This window comes from Taeniopygia guttata, chromosome 26 (assembly GCF_048771995.1).
Source record: "Taeniopygia guttata chromosome 26, bTaeGut7.mat, whole genome shotgun sequence".
Taxonomy (NCBI): domain Eukaryota; kingdom Metazoa; phylum Chordata; class Aves; order Passeriformes; family Estrildidae; genus Taeniopygia; species Taeniopygia guttata.
The window spans coordinates 6,185,347-6,208,356 of NC_133051.1; the positions used below are offsets into that span (position 1 = coordinate 6,185,347).

The 23,010-nt window shown below is 49.7% G+C and overlaps 2 protein-coding genes across 7 annotated transcripts; one reads left to right on the forward strand and one right to left on the reverse strand.

Moving 5' to 3' along the window:
- Positions 1-202: 202 nt before the first annotated feature.
- PFKFB2 (6-phosphofructo-2-kinase/fructose-2,6-biphosphatase 2) lies at positions 203-18,109 on the reverse strand. 6 transcript variants are annotated; one of them, XM_072918722.1, is made up of 16 exons: positions 17,988-18,109; positions 16,304-16,429; positions 16,119-16,215; positions 15,729-15,795; positions 15,515-15,589; positions 15,310-15,366; positions 14,741-14,865; positions 14,093-14,300; positions 9,908-10,054; positions 9,210-9,314; positions 8,424-8,553; positions 7,104-7,166; positions 6,500-6,573; positions 5,026-5,244; positions 4,418-4,480; positions 203-3,352 (listed from the first exon to the last, which is right to left on the reverse strand). In XM_072918722.1, the coding sequence occupies exons 2-15, from the start codon at positions 16,413-16,415 to the stop codon at positions 4,454-4,456; spliced, it is 1,506 nt and encodes a 501-aa protein (XP_072774823.1). In that variant the 5' UTR covers positions 16,416-16,429; positions 17,988-18,109; the 3' UTR covers positions 203-3,352; positions 4,418-4,453. The 6 variants fall into 6 exon arrangements, with proteins under 6 accessions (XP_072774823.1, XP_072774821.1, XP_072774820.1 ...); XM_072918720.1 differs by having other exon boundaries at positions 4,418-4,533; XM_072918719.1 differs by lacking the exon at positions 17,988-18,109 and adding an exon at positions 17,030-17,270 and having other exon boundaries at positions 4,418-4,533.
- Positions 17,808-21,743, forward strand: YOD1 (YOD1 deubiquitinase). Its single transcript, XM_030291748.4, has 2 exons — positions 17,808-18,091; positions 18,635-21,743. Exons 1-2 carry the CDS (start codon positions 17,884-17,886, stop codon positions 19,339-19,341), a joined length of 915 nt encoding a protein of 304 aa, XP_030147608.1. The 5' UTR covers positions 17,808-17,883; the 3' UTR covers positions 19,342-21,743.
- Positions 21,744-23,010: the final 1,267 nt, after the last annotated feature.

The following is a 23,010-nucleotide window of genomic DNA, read 5'->3' on the forward strand; positions in this document are numbered from 1 at the left end:
CACCCTTAAAACTGAGGAGAGAAGGGGAACAGCAGTAGGGTTTAAGAGCCCCCATTTTCAACTCAGATTCCCAAACCAGAGGACACCTGCCCACCCCTGCAGCCCCTGTTCCTCCAGACACATCCCAGAGACTCCCTCAGCTCCTCAGAAAAACAGCACACAGGGGAGAGTTGGAGCAAACAATGGAAAAGAACAGAAGGAATTATCTGTGGTTTTTACAGTCTCTTTATTGTAAATAAACACTGACAGATATTTATGCTCAAGTGCACAGAGCACACAACACACAGCACGAGCTGACAGACACTGCAGCATTTTAAACCTAAAAAAACCCAAAACACTTAGAAGGCAGCAGAGCAGGAAAGTTTACAAGCAGCTGGGCAAGATCCCTCTCACCAAACACTCCAGCCAGAGCTGCAGTGCAAACAGAGCAGGGGGACAGTGGGGGGACAGAGCAGGGTGGCACTGGCACTGCTCACCCAGAGCCCCCCAGAGGGGCACGGGGTGAGGCTGGGGACACCCCCAGGGCTGCTGGCTCTGGCCAGGCTGGTGCTGGTCCCTCTCCTCCTTCAGCTGCTCCTCGGCCCCTTGGCAGCCAGGCCAGGCTGGGTTGGGTTTAACTGGTACCCAGCCCAGCTGCCAGGAAGGGGACACCTGGTAGAGGTGACAGCTCTGAGGTCACAGCCAGTGTACACAGAGCAGCCAGCCAGGCTGGGTTTAATTCTTTTCCCCCAATTTTTCAGGTTTTCCCAGAGATGAAGCAGTTTTCAGCCCAAAAACTGGGCAAGGGCAGGCAGAGGGGCAGGCAGGTGCCACTGAAGGTGACAGCAGCCAGCACCACCCGTGCTGCTTGAAACAGAGGCACAGAAAGTCAGGGGGTCACAGAACCCCCCCAGTCCTGAGGAACTGCTCAGGAAGGTGCCAGGCTCACATCCACACCTCCAAACCACCCCCAAACCCACCTCCAAACCCACCTCCACCTGCCCAGCCCACCACGGCACCGATCCCACTGACAGCACGAGCTGCTGCTGAGCTGTTCCACCAAAAACATCTCAAAACCCCGTTGTGCAACCTTTGTTTGTTCTGGGGTGTTTGCACGCCCAGTGCCAAGGAAATCAGGTGGTTTCAAGGAAATCCCTGGCACAGGGAGCTGCCAGGAGATGCCCACTGGCATCACCCCAGCCCTGCTGCCCCGAGGGCTCAGCAGGACCCTCAGGGCAACGATCTGCTCCCAAATCTGCTGCTGCTCTGCTCCAGACATGTTTGCTTTCAACCTTTTCAAGGCTAAAATGCAGGAGGAAAAAGCTTGAATTAAAGCACTGAGGCACAAACGCTGCAGAGAAGGATGAAATTCCATCCCACAGCCCAAAAAGGGACTCCCAGCCACTGACCCAAACTGCAAAACACCTGATTTTCAGCAGGGATTAAAAAAAAGTCACGACCACCAACACATCAACAGCGACATTCACAAATCCCAGCAGGTAAAAATATAGATTTCTGTCTTCTTACAATCATTTACTGCTCAGTGACATGAACATAATGAACTCTTCAGCCAGTTTTCCCAGCATTTTTGTGCGTAAATATCCTACAGTACATTTTCCACTCCTTGTTCCACAGAGCAGGAGGGGTTTGGTCAGAGCTGGCCTGACAAGGACGGGGTTGTGCGTTCAGAGCATTTTGGAGTGACAGTGAGGACTGCCATGGCCAGGCTCTAAATCTCTTCCTTCAACATTTCACCTTTTTTTTTTTTTTTTTCTTTTCCGGGTTTATTTCTAAGCACAACAACGCTTAAAACCCAAAACCAGATGTGTCGGGGGTGGGGGGAACCCTGAGGAGAAAAACGAATAAAAACTCTCACCCCTCTGTGGCACAATCCCTTTAGATCAACACATTTTTCTGCTCCTCAGAAATCCTGAGGGGTCCAGATTAGTGCCTTGGTCCTCTCTATCCCAGTTTTATCAAATTACAGCTTTGGGAGTGTTTAAAACAACCAAGTTTGAGCTCAAAATGCCCAGGTTAAGCCTCAGGCTCTGGGGTTGCTGAGCTCCTGCACAGCCAGGGCACATTTTCCCTGCTGTGGGTATATACAGCATTTATTTACACATTTAAAATAAGCAACTTCTGGGGCCAGAAATGCTCAGATAAATCCTGGAGTCACCTGGGAACGGCAGGCCCAGAACAGCCTCCTGCCCTGTACCCAAATGTTCCTTTTTTCACCCAACCTGAGGGTCCTGCCCTTATTGCAAGAACAGCTGGAGTGGGGTAAAATGGAGTTTGGCAAAATGCAAGTCAAGACTGGTGGGAGAGAACTGAAAATTTGGGGTTTGGTGGGGATTTAAGGAAAGGATTTAAGTTAAAACACGGCCACACAGAGCTGCACCACCTGTGCTCCAAACTCTACAACAGCTTAAAACTATGAAAGGCAGCATTGGGAACATTCACAGCTTATTCATAGGCAAGTTAAAAGCTTGTTGTGGGTCTAAAATTTGGTGTAAAATAAAGAAAACTAGTACAAACCTTGTGCTTCCTGCAAACTCTGCCCAGGAGCTCTGCTGGCCCCAGCCATGCTCCCATTTTCTGGGGTAAATGGACAAAACACCTCCAAAATGCAGGAAAAATGAGTGAAAGGATGGAGTTTAGGTAGGGAGGAGAAGCTAAAATAGGGCTTGAGGTGGGATTTAAAGCACTGGGAGCTGTGCTGCTTCCAGAGAGGGGCAGGAGGGTTTATTCCCATCTGTCCCTCACAGGAGGCAGCCTGTGGGATGGATGTGCTGACCTGAGTGTCACATCCAAGCAAAAGCCTTCCCAGGGCAAAAGAACTGGCTCAGACTGGGGGATTCCCACCAGCACTCAAGGAGGGAAAATCAAACCCTACCTGGAGCTCCCTGGATGGCTGAACAGCAGAAAAAATTGAGTTTGAACTTGGAAACAACTTGGAAATGGAGAAATAAAACCGTGGGGATTTGGCCTGGAAATGCCTCTTCCAAAGAAAAGCTTCCTCAGCGAGTAGAAACATGATTATTTTGTCCTCCCACTGTGGTTAATTTTGGCACCTGGCCAGAAGGAAAGACGTGGAACACTATTTCAACACCCGGGGATGTGCTGGCTTATGAGCATTAAAAGCAGCTTGGAAAAATCTCCAGAAGAAATCTTCTCCAGCCCCGTGGACAGACGTTGCAACATTTGGAAAGAAAAGACACAGACAGGCTCTAAAATCCCAGTTCAAGGCGAGTACTGGCCAGGGTGGCTCACGGTGCCCCAGGGATGCTCCACTCCCGGCTCCTCCTGGCCCTGGAATTCCCAGCTGGATGCAAGGTGAAAGCAGGAGCCCCTACACTGCTAAAGTGGCCATTCTCTGCAGGGAAAAGAGAAACAGGAGAGGTCACAGCAAGGAAGGCAGCAGAGAGTAAAGCTGGAGGCAGCCCAGCTCACGGAGAGGTGACTCCAGCTCCATGGAACTGCTGCCCACGGCAGGAACCACTTGAGGATTTGCTTCATCCCCTCCATCCCAGCACACAAATGTGGGAATGTGTGTAGTGGACCCATGAGGGGTAATTTTAGATGGTTGGCTTTAAGGCATTTACAGCACGGTGTGGCAAAAAGCTGATAGGCCAAGAAACACTTACAATGTATTGTAATTAGGAAATAATTGGCTACTGATTGTGATGGTGTGAATTATAACATCTGTATTGTCTCACCCTTCACATGAGTTTTTAAAACACCTCTCAGTTACCCCATCTCTGGGTCAGAAAAGGGTATTGCTGTCTGACACACAAAGACCTGTTTCACTCCTTACATCACCCTTCAGCCTCCTGCCAAGCCCCCCTGAAGGGTTTTCCCATCTCAGCCTGGGCCCACACAAGCTCAGAGAGGTGGAAAAGCTCAGGAGTAAGGAGGCAGGTTGGTTTCTCAGGGTTGCTCACTTTTATTTACCTTCTCCATGGGGAATCACACTGCCAGAACCACCCAAGAACCATCACATGTTGCAAACTGATCACAATGAATACTTAGAGCTTTGATAAAACTCCTTCCTCTGCCTCACTCAGGGCCCAGCAGACACCAGGAACACACACAGACAGTGAAAATCAAAGATAAATCCACGATCCAGTGACTCCTGCAAAATCCCTGAGAGCAGCAACATCACCACACCTTGTCCTGGGAAACCTGGGACTGCCCTGCTCAGCACCATGAGCCATCCCATGATCCAGGGATGGAGCAAGCTGGGCTAAAACCACCATTTGCAGCAGCCAGCACAAGCACAAGCCCAGCTGGAGCCCCTGGATCAGCAGGCTCAGCCCCCACTGAGGTCCCCCAGAATCTCAGGTTTTATCCAGCACAAGATTCCTTCTGCTCTGTGGGTTTGTCTTTGCCCAGAGTGGTTTCCATGCAACACGAATCAAGAGAAATCTGACTTACTAACCCCAAAGAGAGCACACCCAGCTGCTTGCAGTGGTACTCAGAGGCAAGCATTTCCCTCTGGAGGCTGCAAAGGAAACAGAGAAGCACAGCAGGGCTCATAGTGCATCTTAAAGGAGACTGAAATAGGAAAAGAAGCAAAGCAAATGAGGGCAGGAGTGAAGCAGCCCCAGAATTTCCTGTTAGCCCAGGGCAGGTTTGTGTCCAGGAAGTGGTGGAAGGCAGGGACAGCATTTGGCTGCAGTAAAAAACTGGGACAAAGAGGGTATTTGTAACTTTTCCCATCAGATTTTAGCCCAGAAGCAAAATCCTACCCAGAATTAATCCCCCTGCCAAAACCCCGTGGCACTGATGGAAACCTGCCCGTGTGGAGCCTGACTCTGAAAGACTGGCACCACAATTCCAGTTGGATGGGGGGGGGGGATTTTTACGTTTTGGGGTTGGTTTTGAGGGGGTTTTTCAATTGTTTGTTTTTTTTTTTTCCTTAATCCCATCCAGGCTGGATGATTTCCATGCAGAAACAGAAACCCTGCTCAGGGTGCTGGGCAGGGTCTGGATTTCGGAGAGGACCACGGGCGATGGCGGGGACGGGGAGCAGAGGGAAGGTACCACCTGGGCAGTGACTTCCAGCTGTGGCTGCTCAGCCCCTTCTCGAGCTTCCAGGGATGGGAAAGGCCCTCGAGCTTCCAGGGATGGGAGAGGCCCCAGCAGATGGAGGGGTTTGCTGCCCAGGCTGTGGTGCCGCGGGCGCTTTACGGTGTCGGCGCTGGCCCGCAGGGTAAAGCTGTTCCTCCTCATCCTCACAGGGCTCTGCCTGCTGGGCAACTCGTGCTGATCCCACACAGAGGGAATTATCAGGAATGAAAACAGTTCAAAGCCACGTCACACACCTCCAGCAACCCCACCCTGAGTGTCACAGCGACCCCGCGTCGGGCTGTGCCTCCCCCAGCTCTGCACCAGCTTGGGAAACAACTTAATCCATCTTGGAGACAAGTGGAAAGTGATTTTTCAGCAGTTTTATTTCCCTTTGGGTCTTTTGCTTTGCTTAGTTGGCTCTGTTTGGGTTTTTTTAGGTTTTTTAGTTTTTTTCTCCTCTCTGCACGATCAATTTGGGGGGAAAAAGAAATAAGCAAATAGAAAACCCTCCCTTCTTGCTGTTTCTTCTGCCCCACAGCAGCTGTGTTACCCAAGCAAAGCAAAGAACAGAGGCAGCCTCCAAGTGGGCAGCAATGATTTCCATGCAGGGATCACAGAGAAGCTGGAGAAGTGAGAAATCCCAGACTGGTTTGGGTTGGAAGAACCTTTAAACATCACCTAATGCAACCCCTTGCCATGAGCAGGGACAAGCTGGAAACCACGAGGATCCACACAAATCGTGCCCAATGTCCTCAGTTTGGCATTTGACAGCTCCACAAAGCCTCCAGCCAAAGCTGCAGGTTCCCAGTTTCCCCAGCCCCTCAGCACAAAAGAATAATCAGATCCCAGCCCAAGGGATCTTCATGAAATACAACAAAAAGCCTAAATGTACAAAACCTAAAATCAGATGCATTCAGACTTTCTGTGAGCCAGCAGAGCTGGTTTGTGCTCTCTAATGGGGGAATTAATTAGAGGCAATCACTGAGGCTTTCCCTGACAGTCCCTTTGGAAAACAGGGTTTGTAAAATCAAGGCCCTCAGAGATCAGCAGCTCCCCCAGATTTAGGACGTGGTTACAAGGTGGATGGTCAACAGTAATTAAACAATCATCAAGACAAGAAGAAAAACCCACTTAAACCCTTTTGCCAAGTCTTTTTGAAATCACCAATAAGCAGCAGCAATAAACACTACTCTGAAAGCTGAGAACAAAACCTGGAGTTTAAAATCTATGCCCTAAATTTGCTCATTCTGCTCCCTACAACGGCTCTGAAAAATATCCCCCCTGGCCTGGGAAGAACTAATGCACCTTAAAATTAATTCTGCTTTTGGAGGTTATTTCTGAGGAGAATCCTTCTGCTCACTAAAAGCCACCAGGCAGTTCTGGCAAGTGTTTAAGAGGGTTTGTGACTTATTTTGGAAAAGGTGGAGCAAAGGGGTGCAGCAAAACTTACTGAGTTCAGGGAGGGCTTGTCCCGGTGGGTGTTCACTGCTTCCACATCCAGGGAAATTGTCTCCACCTTGCAGCCTTCACCCACAAGAAAGAGAAGTTTATATGAGTAATATATTAAAAAAACAGCAGGGAAAATGAACAGGAATAAATCTCTTATTTATAAAATTAACAGAGCTCACAAATCCACAGTTCACCCCACAAACAGAATTTTACATTTGGTGGTTTTTAAGTGTGAGAGCACAGCCCTGAGTTATTTGGGCTGCAGAGAAAAGCCAATTTTAACTGACTGCACCCCAAGTTTGGAGGCACAGCCTTCCTCAGGGAAAGGAAAATCCACAGGGAAAATCCAGTTGTTTAAAAGAGAGGCCAGGGGAGAAGACCCTGAACCTCCACATCTGCTCCCCCAACACCCCCACCCCTCCAGAACCCTTTTCCATGTTAAATTTTTGTATGTTAACCAGGAAATAACTCCTTTATGTATTACCAGAAGCTTCTAGAGCACGGCCAAGTGCTGCCACACATGGACACAAACCTGCCCATAACATCCCCACAAACAACCCAGGGCAGGAATTAAAATTAAAAATGAAAACAAAGCAGTTATTTACCATAGGCAACAGGTGTGAGCTTGAGAATGGTGTGGAGGGGGCAACGCAGGTAGGGCAGCTCATCTAGGGCAGAGGAAGGGGTTATGGGGTCACCTGGCATGCCACAGCCCCCCTGTCCCCTCCCCAGCCCCACAGCAGCAGGGATGTCCCTGCCCATCACAGAGGGCTTGGACTAAACCCTTTTAAGGGTCCTTTCGACTCAAACCATTCTAGGAATGAATGGAAATTCTCCTGGGAATTAGAGCCTGTGGATGGCACCCAGGCATTCACTGATGACAGCAGTGAGACACAGAAAATCAAAATACAGCAGCTGGGAATGAGAGTGGGGCCCAGGCTGGCCCAGGGGCTGGATTCCACCCTCTAAAAGGGCTTTCCCTGCCCAAACAATTCCATCATTCCATGCCCAGTGCACAGGGCCAGCCAGAGGAAACCTCTCCGGGGGCACAGGGCTGGGAAAGCACTTCTGCAACTGTTGCCCTGATTCTTAAAATTTTCTAAAGCCTTCCAAGTTTACATTCTTGTAGAGAATTTTCTCACACAACTTTCTATAAACATCTATTGTTTTGCATTCCTCCATAGAAGCAAAGAAACTTAATATACTAATAATTTGTCCAATGTCATTGGAGAAGTGGCACATTCACTCTCCAATCCACTGTCACCTTTAGAAAAATATAAATGCTAAAATCAAAAAATAAAATTCCTCTTTTTCACCTTACAATAGCAACAGCTCAGGTTGTGCTTTCACATATCCTATAACAACAAGCAACAGCTGCCATGGGCCCACAGGACATTCGTTCAGAGCTGTATTTAAAAGTTTATGAAGTTGGTTAGAAGTTTATAAACATCATTAAAAGTTTTATGAAGCTCTAGTGCCACTCACTGGAGCCTGCAGCAGACTGGAGCCTTCCAGGTGTGTGTGCTGTGCAAGAAATCAGCATTTCCCTGGGATGGAGCCCTCCTGCCAACCCTTCCAGGCCACTGAGGCTCTTTCATTCATCAGAAAATGACGAATTTTTTTTTCTTTACATTAAAAACCAGTCCCCTACACATTCTGTAAGCATTGCTGCTGAAAACAGCTCCAGAAACAACATCTGGGCAGCAAAAGAGCAGCACATCCCCAGGGAGCTCCTCATACTGCTGCAGTGCAAGGGTTAAAGCACTGCTGAAACATTTCCTTTCCTCCTTTTTTAAACATCTTGTTAAAAAACCTCATCTTGTTAAAAATAATAAATAAAAATCCACCCAGTCATTCTAAACCACCCTCCCAAAAACCCCATGAGGGGAAACAGGGAGAGGAGCATCATCCCTTTATTTTTGTACCTGCACTCTTGTCAAGAAAATAAGCCAGGAGGCACCTCATAACTGCCTGGTGGGAGATAACCAGGACATTGCCTTGCCTTTCCAGCTCCATAATTACTGGCTCCAGGCGCTGCACCAAGTCCTGGTAGGACTGGAAAACCAAACAGGAATTGGTCAAGGGGTTGTGTAAACACAGGGTTAAACACAGGTGGCAATTAACAGCGTCACATTCAGGGAAATATCAGTTAAAGCAGCATAAAGTTAAAGGAGGGTATGGGTGAGGTGGTAAAAATAGTAAAAAAAAACCCAAAAAAGGCAACAGCAGAAAGTGAATTTCTGTGTTAGAACCCTCAGACCGTGGGAGGGCTCAGATTACTGGTAACTCAGTGAGTGCAGTCAGGAAAAAAACCCAATAAAATAGTAAATGATTCATGTGAACAGGTTGTGAAGTTAAGCCAGAAATGACTCCAGGCCACACCCACGATAATTTTGTTTCCCAGATGGTTTCTCAGGGACAATTCAGGCCTGGGATGCAGAGCCCCCTCAGTGTCTGAGGACAGCATCCAGCACGTGGCCAAATTAATGGATTGAAAAGCATCATCTGCACACCCCCATGAGGGAAATCAAGAAACATTTCCCCCAGAAGAGAACTGGAGATCTTAATGTTTTCATTAGGATGCAAATTTGCAATTTTGCATACAAATATCGGCAGAATAACTTCAAACAGAGTCAGTTTTAACCCCAACCCCACACAGAAATGTTTGTTTCACTGCACCGTGTAGAGCTGTTGTTTCTTTAGGTCCTCACCTCCCCTCCAGGATAACGATAAAGATATTTCTCCTGATCCCTCATGGCAAACTCATCTGGATACTTGGCTTCAATTTCTGCATAGGTCATTTCTTCACAGACCCCCTGAAGGAAGGAAAAACTCAAACCACAAACCTCATTTCATCAGAGGGCCAAGAGGGAGCAGCAGGGAGGGAAGGAAAAGCAGAGGCTGAGATCAGGGCTCCTTTTATGGCATGGAAATTTTAGGTGTTGCATCTGACCCAGCCCTGCCCTCAGTGTGGGTTCCAGGGTGGTTTGAAGAGGCTGGGCTTTGGTTTTATCTCCAAACCAGAAAGGATGACATCCCTGGTGTTTGCCAGGGATGAAAAATGAGCCCTCAGCAACTTCCCCAGCAACCACCATGCAATTTCCTGAGAGAATCAGAGTGGGAGCAGCAACCTTTGCCCAGCCAGGAGGGTGTGACAGATGTCTGGGATGCTCAGTGTTCTTTTCCACCTCCACACCACCTGGAATGTCCCCAGCAAGACCTGGCAGCTCTGAACACTCTCAGCCCTGTCCCCAAGCACCCCAAAGCTCCTCCTGGAAGGCTGAGGTCCGTGATACAAAAACACAGATACAAATCAGGAGAAAACAGCTGAGTTCATGGTGATGAATTTGGCTTTAAGGATAATTTCCCACCTAGAAAAGCTGAGGTTTTTAAGCAGCCTCTCACTCACAGCATCAATCTCATTGAGGATTTTCCACTGCTCGTAGAGCACCCCCAGGGACTCGGCTGTCTGGATTGTCCTCTTCAGCTGGCTCGTCCACACCTTCAGGTCCACGATCTCCTGCTCCTCAATGAACTTCTTCAGAGCCTGGGAAAACTGGGGAGAAAAGTTCCAGGAGGTTAGGAGCAGGGTAATGCCTTATGGGATCCCTAAAAACACAGATTTTAAAATTTTTAATTATATATTAAATAATTAAAAATTTAATAATCAATTCAGACAGAATTAAATTAACAAAAATCAGGTATATTTACTGATTATAAATATTCAGGTACATTTAGGGCAGACAAAGTCCCCCATGGGCTACACCCAAAAATGGACCACTGTCAGAATCCAGAGCTTCCCTCTGGCTACCCTGGAAGGTCTGGGACCCTGACAGGGGTCAGGAACCCCCCTGGACAGAGCCCCCAGAGACACTGTCTGTGATCTCTGGCCATGGAAAAGAGTTTTCAATCTTACAGGATGAATTACAAGCTCTGAGGGTTTGATATAAGTAATAATTAAGTGTGGCACAGGTGCAAAAGTAAAATTTTAGGATTCTAGATTAGGGGTTCAAAGGGGACAAGATGGAGGAAATTGGGTGTGCCTTGTCCTTTTTCTCCTTCTTCATGCCCTCCATGTTTCACTGTGGTGTTGGCATTTTTCTGTTGGTTCAGGCTGGGGACACACTGTCCAACGTAGGTGACAGATATTGGCACGTTATTGTAAATCCAGCACAGGTAGTTTGTGGTATTTAATGTTTGTACCATCCCACTGAGGGCAGAGCCCCACACGCTGCCCTGCAGGACAGAGCTGCGGCAGGGCAGCAGAACATGTTAGAGATAAACAGAATAAACAACCTTGAAACCAGCACAGACCAATTATGGCTTCTTCTTTGGCAGGGGGCTGAAAGACAGAGACTTTCTACAATCTCAGAATCATCAATAGCTCAGATTCTGACAGACCACAACTTTCACACTTTTTTAAGTTTGGGGTCACTTGCATTTTGGGGGTTAATGTTCTAATTACAGCTTCAGGTAATGAAGTCATTTACCTCAAGTTTGCGCCCCCCAACTCACTTTTGTTTCAATCTCTCAGGGCCTGAGGCAGTGAGGTGTCCTTGACTGCCAGGCCTGGAGAGGAATTGTTCTGTCAAAATGGGAAAGCAGCAGCTGTCACTGGGTGTGGAGTTTGGAGTTATACACTAAAGAATTGCAGGATTACAAATGTATGAAAAATAGAAAAGCTAAAATCCTAAGGCATGGAGGGAGGAGGGGGAGCTGCAGCTGCTCAGAGCATCGCTGCGGGCTGTGGGTCCCTGATGCCTTTGGATTTCAGCCTTTATAATTTTCAAATCCTGTCCTGCATTAGTGCCTAACTCTGAACTCCATATAAAGTGTTAACTACTGTCTTCACATTTTGGTCAGGCAAAACAATCCTCTGGGCTTGGAACTGAAGCAGAAAAGTGTAAACAAAAGTGAACTGGGGATATCTGACTTCATGACCTGAAGTTGGAACTGGAGAATTAACCCCTGATATGGAAATGGACCAAACTTATTTCAGTCTGAGGAACTTGTGACCATCATTCATCTTGGGTGCAGCTTCTGGGAGCTTTGAAGGCCTTTAATAAATACCTGTCTTATTCTCTTAGTCCTGTCCAGCCTCTGTGATGCTTTAAAAGGCTGATCTGGAACAGAGATTAGACAGAGTTAAACGAATAAAGTAGGTATTTATTGAGAGGCCTTCAAAGGATTCACCTTGGGCAGTACCAGGGCTACACCCAGGATGGAACCAAGATGGATTCTGGAGTTTTTACACTTCTGTAAGTTTTGGTCCATTTCCATATTGGGGTTAATTGTCCAATTACAGCTTCAAGTGATGAAGTTCCATCCTCCTGGTCTGCTCACCTCAATTCAGTGTTGTTTCTGCTTTTTGGGTAACAGTTGAGCTTGATTCTCAAACTGCAAAAGGACTCTTTTGTCTGTTTGAAAACTAGATACAGTTTTTATCAGAATAGATTTTCAATAAGGTTTTACTTATGTTCTAGTATTATTATTTCCAGTATTTCTATTTTGCTTTTTCAGCTGTACTTTGAAGCATTTTCTGATTCTATTGGACTGTATTTTTCAGTTGAGTCTTATTTTGAAAGTATGTGAGGCTTCAGAAAGGAACATTGGGGGATCAGCCTGGCCAAGGAAGAGGAATTTGCTGCAATAATTTGTACAGACTGAAAAGGTGATGCATATGTAGTGAAAGCAAATGATGATTCTGCAGTGATTAGGACAGAATATGAAGGAAATACTAGTTTAGAGAGAAAAGGATAGCTGACAAAAGTGTTGAGAAATGGTCAGAATTCTAAAGGAATTGAATGTGCCAGGCAGCAACTGACAGAATGAGAGGACAGTCTTAAGCTGCACCAAGGGAAATTTAGGTTGGATGTTAGGAAAAAGCTTTTCACAGAAAGTGTGATAAAGTTCTGGAATGTTCTGCCTGGGGAGGTGGTGGAGTCCCCATCCCTGGGTGTGTTTAAAACAAGCCTGGATGTGGCTCTGGGTGCCAGGGTTGAGTTGAGCTGTTGAGGCTGGGTTAGACTCAATGACCTTAAAGGTTTCTTCCAACCTGGTGATTCTGTGATGAGAACTTACAACACTTAGTACAAAGTTCAGAGTCCCACACCAAGTCAGCACAGAACCTGAGAAACACAAAAGCTAAAACTTAAGGCATCATCTGCACTCGGCAGCCACTGCAAGGCACCAGCCCTGGCTCCCAGTGAAACGTAAATTTTAAGGAATTTAGAGATTTTAGAGGAGCTAAGAATTTAGTTAGAGATAAGCCTTACTAGAGTTAATTAAAATAAATGAGTAGGCCTTGATGAAGTTAAGAGTTAGTAGTTAACTAATAATTGATTGCTTGTCAGCACAATGTTTAGTTAGCTGGGTTTATAATGAAGAATACACAAACTAACAAATAGCTTTTAGAACATAAGACAATTGTGGGCTCCTCTGTTCTGAAACCAATTGAAGACAAGGAATTGGAGTTCCACCAAGAGTTCATTTGTCATATTTGCATTGGAAAGGTAGAAAGGTCAAAACAAGGAAAACTTTGTTTACTTCCTCATTTTGGGACCCCTCCCCATGGAAGGGACACCAACCCATTTCAAGGGACAAACTACACATGCTTAATAGCTTTTGAAATGATTAGCATATGAAGTGAGGAATGGGATGTACCAAAATGATTAATATGTATTTGTATTTTGGGTATTCAATACTTGTATGGATAAAAGGGCTCTGTAATCACCTAGTAGGTGCCGTGTGGATTTGGGAGCTATCCCACACACAATAAATGCACACTTTCTAACTTTAAACTGTTAGAGAGTTTTTGTCCCTCACAGTTGGATATCAGTACTAGATCAATATCTGTTGGAACTCAAAATGTCCCTCAGACATTTTTGGAGGTTCCAGGCTCAGGTCAGAAGCATTTGAGACCCTGGCAGGCAGCTGGAAACAGCTGTGATTTTGGGTTTGAGCCATGGAATGAGTTACCAACTTTGAAGGTGGAACAAGCAGTCACAAAAGGTTAGATATTATAGTAGAGGTAGTTACAAAGTAGAGGTGAAATTTTTTTAGTATTGTACAGGGAGGTTTTAGCACCTGTACGGGGGGTTTTTACTTTGTACATGGGGGTCAGAAGTTTTAAGATGGAGGAACATGGGCTGATCCTGTTCCTCTGATGTTGGCACTCACAGATTGGTTTAGAGTAGAAAAGCACCATTTAATATAGGTAATAGGCATTGGGGAAAAACTGTACCCATGTAACACGTAATGTACCATATAAAAGACAGCAGCAGCCCTGGGCAGAGGGGGAGAGAAGAAGCAGTCGGGAGTCAGAGAGGATGTCAGGGTGTGTGTGTGCCTCTGCCTGAGCTCTGAGCAAACCACAGCAGCCCCAGAAGAAAATCTTTTAGATAACTTGCAATAAACTGCCTTGAGACTGAACAACAGAGACTGCTGAGCCTTTCTTTGGCAGCACGGGCTGGAGGAGGGAGTTTTCCAGCACACGGAACCCCTGAACCAGGCCAGGGATTCCGGCAAATATCCATATTTTTTCAATAAATCACGAGGGCACAGCCCCAGCCCCCAGGGGCTGCTGGGCACCCACCTGCTTGCCCCGGGCCGACAGCCCCGAGTCCCCTCCAATCCTGCCCAGGAGGTTGTACTCGCTCTCGCCGTGCCGGCAGAGGTAGATGGTGCGTGGCTGGACGTGGATGTTCATCAGGTAATAGACAATTTTACTCTGGATGTAGTCCTGGACTCGGTTAACCAGGAACCGCTGGCCCACGTTGATCACTTTAATGAAGGAAAGATCTCTGGAGTGGACATAAAGTAAGAACAACCCACATGGGTGGTTTGAAAAACCAGGCACAAGCACCTGCAAGGGTCACCCAGCTACTGCTCCTCTAGGAAAGGCAGGACAGGCTCTGAACTGCTGGGCTTAAAAATCCTTCCCTGGGAGGGTGGGGAGGCCCTGGCACAGAGTGGCTGCTCCTGCATCCCTGGAAGTGACCAAAGCTAGGCTGGACAGGGTGTAGTGGAAGGTGTCCCTGCCCATGGCTCTTAGAGATCCCTTCCAACCTAAACCACCCTGGGTTCTGCAGCACACACAGAAAAATCCCTTCAGATCTCACGTGGGACCTGTGATTCACCTGCACACAGTCACACCTGGGGAGAGCAGAGGTGTTGGAGCATCCTGACAGCAAAGCAGCTCCTGTGCCCAAGGACAAAGGGATGTGCCAAGGGATTTGCTCACTTGTCATTAGCATCCGGGTCCAGAGGCTGGTAGGTGACCTTGTAGCACTCGATCCTCTTCAGGAAATCGTCCATCACATTCTCCCGGTGCCTCTCCGGGTAGTCAGGGCTGGAAACTTTCACCTCCTGCCCAACAGACAGCTGAGCTAAGCAAACTCAGGAGGGAACAAAAGCCACGATGAATGAAATTCCCCTCTTTTGAAACAAATCCACATTGTTTGCCGCTGCCCTGAGGAAAAACCTGCTCCTGGAGAGAAAACAAAGGGCTACTCTTAAGGCACTGAAGGGGCTGGCCCTGACAGACACCGCTGGCTCAGAGCTCTGCCTCCCTCCCTCCCTTGCCAGGACAGCGCTCCAAGGTCACCCATTCCCGGCTCCTCTGGATTTCCACATTCTCACATAACGGCATCTCTGGCTTTTAATAAACCTGCAAATCCCAGCTGCCAGTCCCGCAGGTGAAAGGCAAGAGGGAGGATTTCACAGAGATCCCCACGAGCTCCCCGAGCCCGTGACCTTGCACTGAGAGCCTGAACTCCCACAGCAGCCCAGCCTGGGAAGGGCAGCACGCACCAGGATATTGGCAGCGATGACCTCTGGATCGTCACAGACAGACTCCACAAAAAACACCTGGGCAGGAGGCAAGGAAGCACATTTCAGAGTCAAAACTGCAGAGCTCCTGTGCCAGGGAGCCACAGCGTCCCTCAGCACAGCGACTGCAAATCACACACACAATTAATCACGCACACAGTTAATACATACATAATTAAAGCACTACCTTGAAAGCATTTTCCTTAGCAAAATTTAAGATCAGGTCCCGGCGCTCCCGAGTCGTGTTGGTCGCATCAAACACCTGGCAGAAAATGAGGAAGGAGCACTGAGCAAGTTTATCTTAAGACTTTTAAACTCCAGCTCCAAATCAGGTCCCCGAACACTCCAGGCAGCTTTGAACTGCCCTGATGTAGAACTATTTTTAGTGCAGAGGATCTTACAGCTATTTGCCCACACTCCTCCAAGAGATAAGACTTCACATCTTCCAGAGCCACCAGGGCACAGCGTCTGCAGGACAGAAATAGGGATGGTCACAGCTGACGGAAAGCATTCCCACAGCAAAGCTTCTGAGCCAGCAGGGAGGGATTCAAACACCTCCCTCGCACCCCTGCACCATTCTAAGAGCCCCAGAGATCTTGGGGCACCTCCACTGTGTGGCCTGACCCTGAGCTTTGTGGCAGCCCCAAACTCCCATGCCCATCGCTGGCAGGATCCCTGCACAGGCTGTGCTGTTCCTTCTTCCTTCCTCAGGCACTCGTGGTTATTTTCTGCTCCTCACGCACACAGCCTGCCAAGAACTCCAGCATCCCCAGCCCCTGACAGGGACTCACTTGCGGATTTCCATGGCCTCTTTGTTGTCGTGCCTGAAGAAGTCATACGACTTGTAGGACTTCACCGCCTCGCGCCGATACACCCCTAAATTAAACACTTCACACACAGGAGAAGAGAGGGTGAGGACATTCCACTGGCAGGCGCCACAGCCCGGGCAGGGATGTCCCCAAACACGCACACCCACCTTTGGTGGGCACCCCGATCCAGTTGAGGTAGCGGGTGAGCTTTTTGGACATGTAGGTCTTGCCCCTCGCGGGCAGCCCGATCATCACGATCAGCGTCGGGGAGTTGGTCATGTAGGAAGCCCATGCTGCAACAAAACACAAAACAGAAAAAAACCCCAAATACACCCCAAAACAGCATCAGGGGCGCTGCAGAGCATAAAGCGAGACCCAGCGCAGCGTCACCCCGTGTCCCGGTGGATAAAGCACCTCCGCGCATCCCAGGACGGGCTCGCGGTGTGTCCTTGTCCTTAATGAGCTCCCGTGATCACTCTGGGGTCTCTCAGGTGTTTGCTAATGAGGCGGACCGGCTGCACCGCTGCCTAATGGGGCTTTTAGTGTTAAAAGCATTTGCCGCCCGGGCAGGCGCCGTCAAGGGCGAACGAAAGATGTTTTTAACAAAACGGTCACGTTCTCTCAGCAAACAGCCCGAGCAAGCTCCGAAAAGGCCCGCGGAGAGGCGGATTTAGGGCGAAAAGCCCGGGATGGGGATGGGCGCGGCAGCCGGGAGGTTGGGGGCAGGGGAACGGCGGAGGGGACAGCGGGACAGGGGCAGGACGGGGACCCGCGGGAGGGACGCGAGGCTCGGGGCAGACGCGCGCAGCCTTCCCCCCCTCCCGCTGCGGATCCCGGTTCTGCAGGGCACGGGGCGCGCACCCTGCCCCGCACCCCGGGCCGGGGCTACTCACAGCACTGCTTCTCGCCGGCCCGGCCCCGCGGGGCCCCGCCGCAGCCCCGCGCCGCCGCCGACATGGCTCCGCGCCCCGCCGTATGCAAATCGCATGCAAATGACCGGCGGAGCTCGCAGACGGCGGAGCGGGGACGGAAACCGGGTCCGGGGACCGCACACGAGGGAAAAGGGGCGCGGCGGGGCGGGAAAACGGGCCCGCGTCACGCGCGCGGGGGCGCGCTGTATGCAAATGAACCGGGCGGGCGGGGCAGCCGCTCGCTGTATGCAAATGAACCGGGCGGGCGGGGCAGCCCCTCGCTGTATGCAAATGAACCGGGCGGGCGGGGCAGCCCCTCGCTGTATGCAAACGAGACCGGGAGGGCGGGGCAGCCTCGCGCTGTATGTAAATGAGGCCTCGAGGGCGGGGCAGCCGCTCGCGGCATGCAAACGAGACGGGGAGGGAGGGAGAGCCGCCCGCTGTATGCAAATGAGACCGAAAGTTCGGTGGGCGGGGCGAAAGGGGAACGGAAGCCCGCGCGCCATGCAAATGAGATGGGCGGTGATGAAAGGGGAACGAGAGCTCGCGCCTCTATGTAAATTAAGGCGGGCTATGCAAATCACATGGGCGGTAATCACCGCGGAAGGGCGGTGACAGCGACTCACGGCAACGCCTCGCGTTATGCAAATGAGATGGCAGGCGGTGTCCGGCTGCATGCAAACTAAGTGGGCGGTGTCACCTCCTCTGCGCCAATCAGACGCCGGGCGCGCGCCCGGCTCTATGCAAATGAGCGCCGGGGGCGGGGCACGGCGTGCTCTCGCGAGAGCGGGGCGGGGCGGGCCGGTGGCGGCGCGGCGGCGGCGGCGGCCCCGAGGATGCTGCGGCTGCGCTGCAAGGCCCGGAGCGGCTCGCACGCGCTGCCGGGGCTGTCGCCGCACTCCCGCCTCCGCGACATGCAGGCCGCGCTGGCCGCGCTCACCGGAGTGCCCGCGCCCGCGCAGCGCCTCCTGCACGGCTTCCCGCCGCGCAGCCTCGACCTCAGCGACGGCGAGCGGCGGCTGGGCGAGCTCGGCATCCACTCGGGTGAGGGCCCCGGGGGGCGGCGCTGCGCGGGCTCTGCCGCCCCGCCGGCTGTAATTACGTTAATTAAAGAGGCCGTGGCACGCACGCCCCGCGTCAGCCGGCGGTCGGGCCGGTTCCAGCTCCCGGGGGAGGCGGCGGCGCTTCCTGCTCGCCGCCGGTGCTTTGGCCGCTCCCGGGGGTCCGGAGGGAGCAGCGCGGGGCTGGAGGGGACGGGGCCCGGCCGCGCCAGGTGAGTCCCGCGGGGACCGTTGTGCTGCACCGGCTGTTGGCTGAGGCTGTTCCCGGCGGGACACCGAGCGGGGGAAACGGGCCGAGGTGTGCGAGGCCAGGTTGGACGGGGCTCGGAGCAGCCTGGGCTGGTGGAAGGTGTCCCTGCCATGGCAGGGGAGGGGCTGGGTGGTGCTCGGTCCCCAGACCAGTCCATGGTTCTCCTCCGGGATCCTCAGCAGGGACAGCACGGCCCTGTTGTTGTGTTTGAGGAGCAGCAGCCGCTTTAAGTCTCCCCTTTGCGTCTCTCTCATCCATCCCGCTCCTCTCTGGCAGGTGACACTCTCATAGTGGAAGAGGACACATCCAAACCCGAGCCTGACTCGCCGGTGGTGGCCAAAAAAGCAATGTCCCAGCCTGTCAGGGAAGCCGTGCCTGTGCTGGCCAGGAGGGTGGTGCCAGCAGACAATTCCTGCCTGTTCACCAGCGTGTTCTACGTGGTGGAGGGCGGCGTGTACGACCCCGGCTGCGCTCCGGAGATGCGCAACCTCATCGCCCAGATCGTGGCCAGCGACCCCGAGTCCTACAGCGAGGCCGTGCTGGGTAAAACCAACAGGGAATACTGTGACTGGATCCGCAGGGAGGAGACCTGGGGAGGAGCCATCGAGGTGTCCATCCTCTCCAAGTTCTACCAGTGCGAGATCTGCGTGGTGGACACGCAGACCGTGCGCATCGACCGCTTCGGCGAGGACGCCGGCTACAGCAAGCGCGTGCTGCTGATCTACGACGGCATCCACTACGACCCGCTGGAGCGCCGCCTGCCCGGCTCGGACCTTCCTCCCCAGACCATCTTCCCCAGCAGCGACGACGTGGTGCTGGCGCAGGCGCTGGAGCTGGCGGATGAGGCGCGCAGGAAGAGGCAGTTCACGGACGTGAATCGCTTCGCCCTGCGCTGCATGGTGTGCCAGAAGGGACTGACGGGGCAGCTGGAGGCCAGGGAGCACGCCAGGGAGACTGGACACACCAACTTCGGGGAGGTGTGAGCTCGGCGGGAGGAGGGTGCCATCGACTACCTCAGCGCTCCGGAATCCAATTCTGGAGTCCCCAGATAAGCTGTTTGTAATCATAAAATTCCGTTCACAGAGCTTGAAAAGCGAATTAACTTCATGGTGGCCGAGGCGCAGGTTTGGGAATAGGGGATTGGGAATAGGGATGGCACTTGGGCAGGTGGTGGACAGTGGCAGCCACACCTTGATTTCATCACCTTCTCTCTGTGTGTGTGTGTGTGTGTGTGATCTGAGCAGACAGACACAGCCAGGCTTGTCCAACACTGGTGTAAAATCCACCTCTGAGGTGCTGAATGTACATTTTCAGGCTAATTCAATTAATCTGAGGCTTTGGGAAACACACATGTCAGCATCACTTACACTGAGAATTAGGCTTTGCACTCACACTGAGAATTAGGCTGAGCAGCTCTCAGAGGGGAGACTGCTCGTGTGGTGCGTGATTTGTAATGGAAATATCAAGTACAATAGCAAAATACAAGTTGTAGTGGAAAGAGGATCTCTGAGCTGCCCTGTACCATCAGGAATAGACTGTGTAGTTTGTGTGCAGAGAACTTTAGGGAAAGCAATGGCCTCTAAGCTTTAAGGTAGCCTTTAAATTAATGAGTAGATGAATAAGTGTTGAATAAAACTTATTAATCCTCCGTAGGTAGTTTTTAGTTGCTTGAAAAATAACTCTTAAACCCCCAGTGTTTACACTGCATCAGAGCATAAGCATGTTTCCTGGAATACTTGGGATTCTTCATAATTGCATTGAAAATTCCTGCAAGAGGGAAGTGAGTAGTTAGGGAAGTGACTTAATTTGCATCTGTTAAATACATTGAGTATTTTACTTGAGTAGAGCCAATCACGGCCATGGTGTCACTAAGCTGTTCCAGTTTCCAAATACTGTGAATGAGCACTTTAAGGTTGAGTTCTCACTCTGCTGGTAAAAAGTTTTGCCCTCTGGAGGCCAGAGCCAGAAGGGAGGCTTGAAATTCCATCTGCTTTCTGCCTTAATGTGTTTGATTTGCCACCGCTGACTGCGGAGTAGCAAGACTTTCATTGTGATAATGAAAGGTGCAGCTGAATATTCAGATGAAAATAAGCTGGGAAAAGTGCCCCACTCCTTGGACTGTTCAGAATCAGGGAAGGTGAAATTGGTTTAATTGGAATATCTTACCTCACAGTGGGGTTGTGAAGCTTAACAGTGAGGGCTTTCAAAAGGTGCTGTAAAGGTGCATATTACTGAAGGGGATTTATGTTGGTTTTTTTTCTTTGAAATGTCTGCAACACGTCCTTATTTCTTGAATTTTAATATATCATTTGCCTGCCTTTCTTCTGTTACTGTTTTGAGTGACCTTCCTTGCACTTTTAGACTGGGGAACAAGAAGGGGTGTCCTTGGACTGAGGCAGAAATATAAATCCACTTTCCACGTGGAACCTAAAACCCAGTTTGAAAGGGCTCTGTTCCCTCAGGCACTGACCAAACTGGTGCAGCAACACCACCTTTTCTGCAAAAATCATATTTCTAGTTCTCAGCAGAGGCTCCAGTTGGATCTTGAAATACAGGAGGGTTTTATTGAAGAAAGAAGATAATTACTTAAGTGCTTTGCTGAATTAAGGCATGAATAATTAAACAGCCTAGGATCACCCAGAGCACTATGGACTGGGTTTGTTTTTAATTCAGTATTAAAAAAACACATTAGCACTGTTGGGAGTTCCCTACAGAAAGCCACTTAGCTTCCAGTGTTAAACCCCACTCTGCTTTTAGCCTGTCATTAGGAAAAGAAGATAAAAACCCCCCAAAACCCAACATTAAACCCAACCCTGTAGAAGCTGATGCTTAAAAACCTCCAGAAATACCTGACAGTTCAAAGGAACTTGGAGATTACACTGTGTTATAACTACTTGAGCTGAAATACTGGCTAGGAAGGAGACCAAGAGACTGGCAAGCCCCAGGTGTGCTCTCAGCTGTCCCAGGGAAGCAGGGACGTGCCTGGGACAAGGAGCTGATCCTCCCCTTTGCCATCTGCCACATGGACACAATACCTACCTCAGAGAGGTGCACGAGGTGTCTTTGGAACACAAATGGAAGATCCATATTTATTGTCTGCCTTGACTTTGGGGAGCAACCCTTAGATTTTAGCTTTGTGCCCTGGATGGATTTCTCAAAGTGTGTAATACCTTTTTTTTTTTTTTTTTTTTTCCTGCTATTTCTCAGTTGCAGTATTTGAAAAATGACCTTTATTTAATCCAGAGTGTTGAGCTTTGCTAGATCATGTTTGCATTGGGAATCTGCTAACTGAGAATCAGTTCCCTTGGAGGGAGATGTGTCACTATCACTGCTTGGATGTTCTCTTTTGTTGCCTAGAAAATAAAATCTCTTTGATTAAAAAAGATATACCTGTAATTCGTGGTTGTAAAAGTTGGTATTGTTACAGGCTGACAAAGAACAAGTCCTTGACTGCAAGAAAAATTTCTCCTTACTCCTAAACTTTCTGAAACAAAAAGTATCTCCATTATTTAAAATGTAAAGCCTGGATAGTTTTAAAGTACAACTCTTTTTCTTTTTAAAAATTCTTATTGGAGTGTTTTTTAGTACTTTTAAACTAGGATTTCCTGCCCTTAATGACACAGTTAGGGAATTATCCCAAAAATTGCATCCTTCTAGTGGTAGGATGAGCTCTGAGTACCAGAATGGGCTGAGATGAGCTTCAAGGTCTTTTCCAAGCCAAACCACTCTGGGATTCTATGAAACATGGTACCTGAGATATCAGGACTCAGCTGTAAAGAGAGTTCTTCATCCCTCCAGAATCTTTTATGCATTGAAATACACAAATGATTAAGCTGACTTCACAAATATTTGTGTCCAGCATTACACAGATCTGCTCCATGGATGCAATAGACTGAAAGAGCAGGCTGGGGAGAAAATCAGTAATAACTGGAATTTCTGAAGGACAAACCTAATTCCGAAGTTCTGAGCAAACTCCTATCCAAAGAGCAGATTCTGGGGAGAGCACTGAGAGAAGGAACATCCTGTTCCATGGCACAGCTCAGATCAGCACCTTTCCCTGAGCACAGTCACAGGGTGCCATGCTGACAGTTTGGGGACAGTGTCCTGTACCCATCCTGCTCTCCTGGAGAATATCCCAGCTCTGGAACTGGGATCTGTTCTGGGGCAGCCACTCAGTGAGGCTGAAACCTCCGTGACCCTGCAGTGTTGGGGCTGTGAGGAGGGAGCAGAAATTCCCTGCTGCTGCCTGGAGCACAGAGAGCCTGGAGCTGGGGGAGGTTCTGAGAAATCAGACTGACACACGGGTGCTGAATCATCTGTGTGTGGCTGATTTCACTGCAGAACCCACCCATGGGCCAGCCCTGGGAACCTCTCCCTGCCAAGGAAACTCTCCAGAAGAGGAACTAAAAGTTGTCAGCTTGCTGTTTGGAAAATTGCAGCTGCCATGCAATTAAATGTCTGCCTGCATTTTAAATCAACCTTTACATCCATCTCTAAAGCTGCTGTCAGGTTTGCTCCAAATAAAATTCCTTCAAATTGGGTGAAATCACTCCTGCTTTGGCTGTCTGAGCACCAACTCCCCCCTGAAACAGGGATACAACAGAGGAGTTAACAAAGTCAGCTTGTCCAAGATCACAGAGCCCTTGTCTATT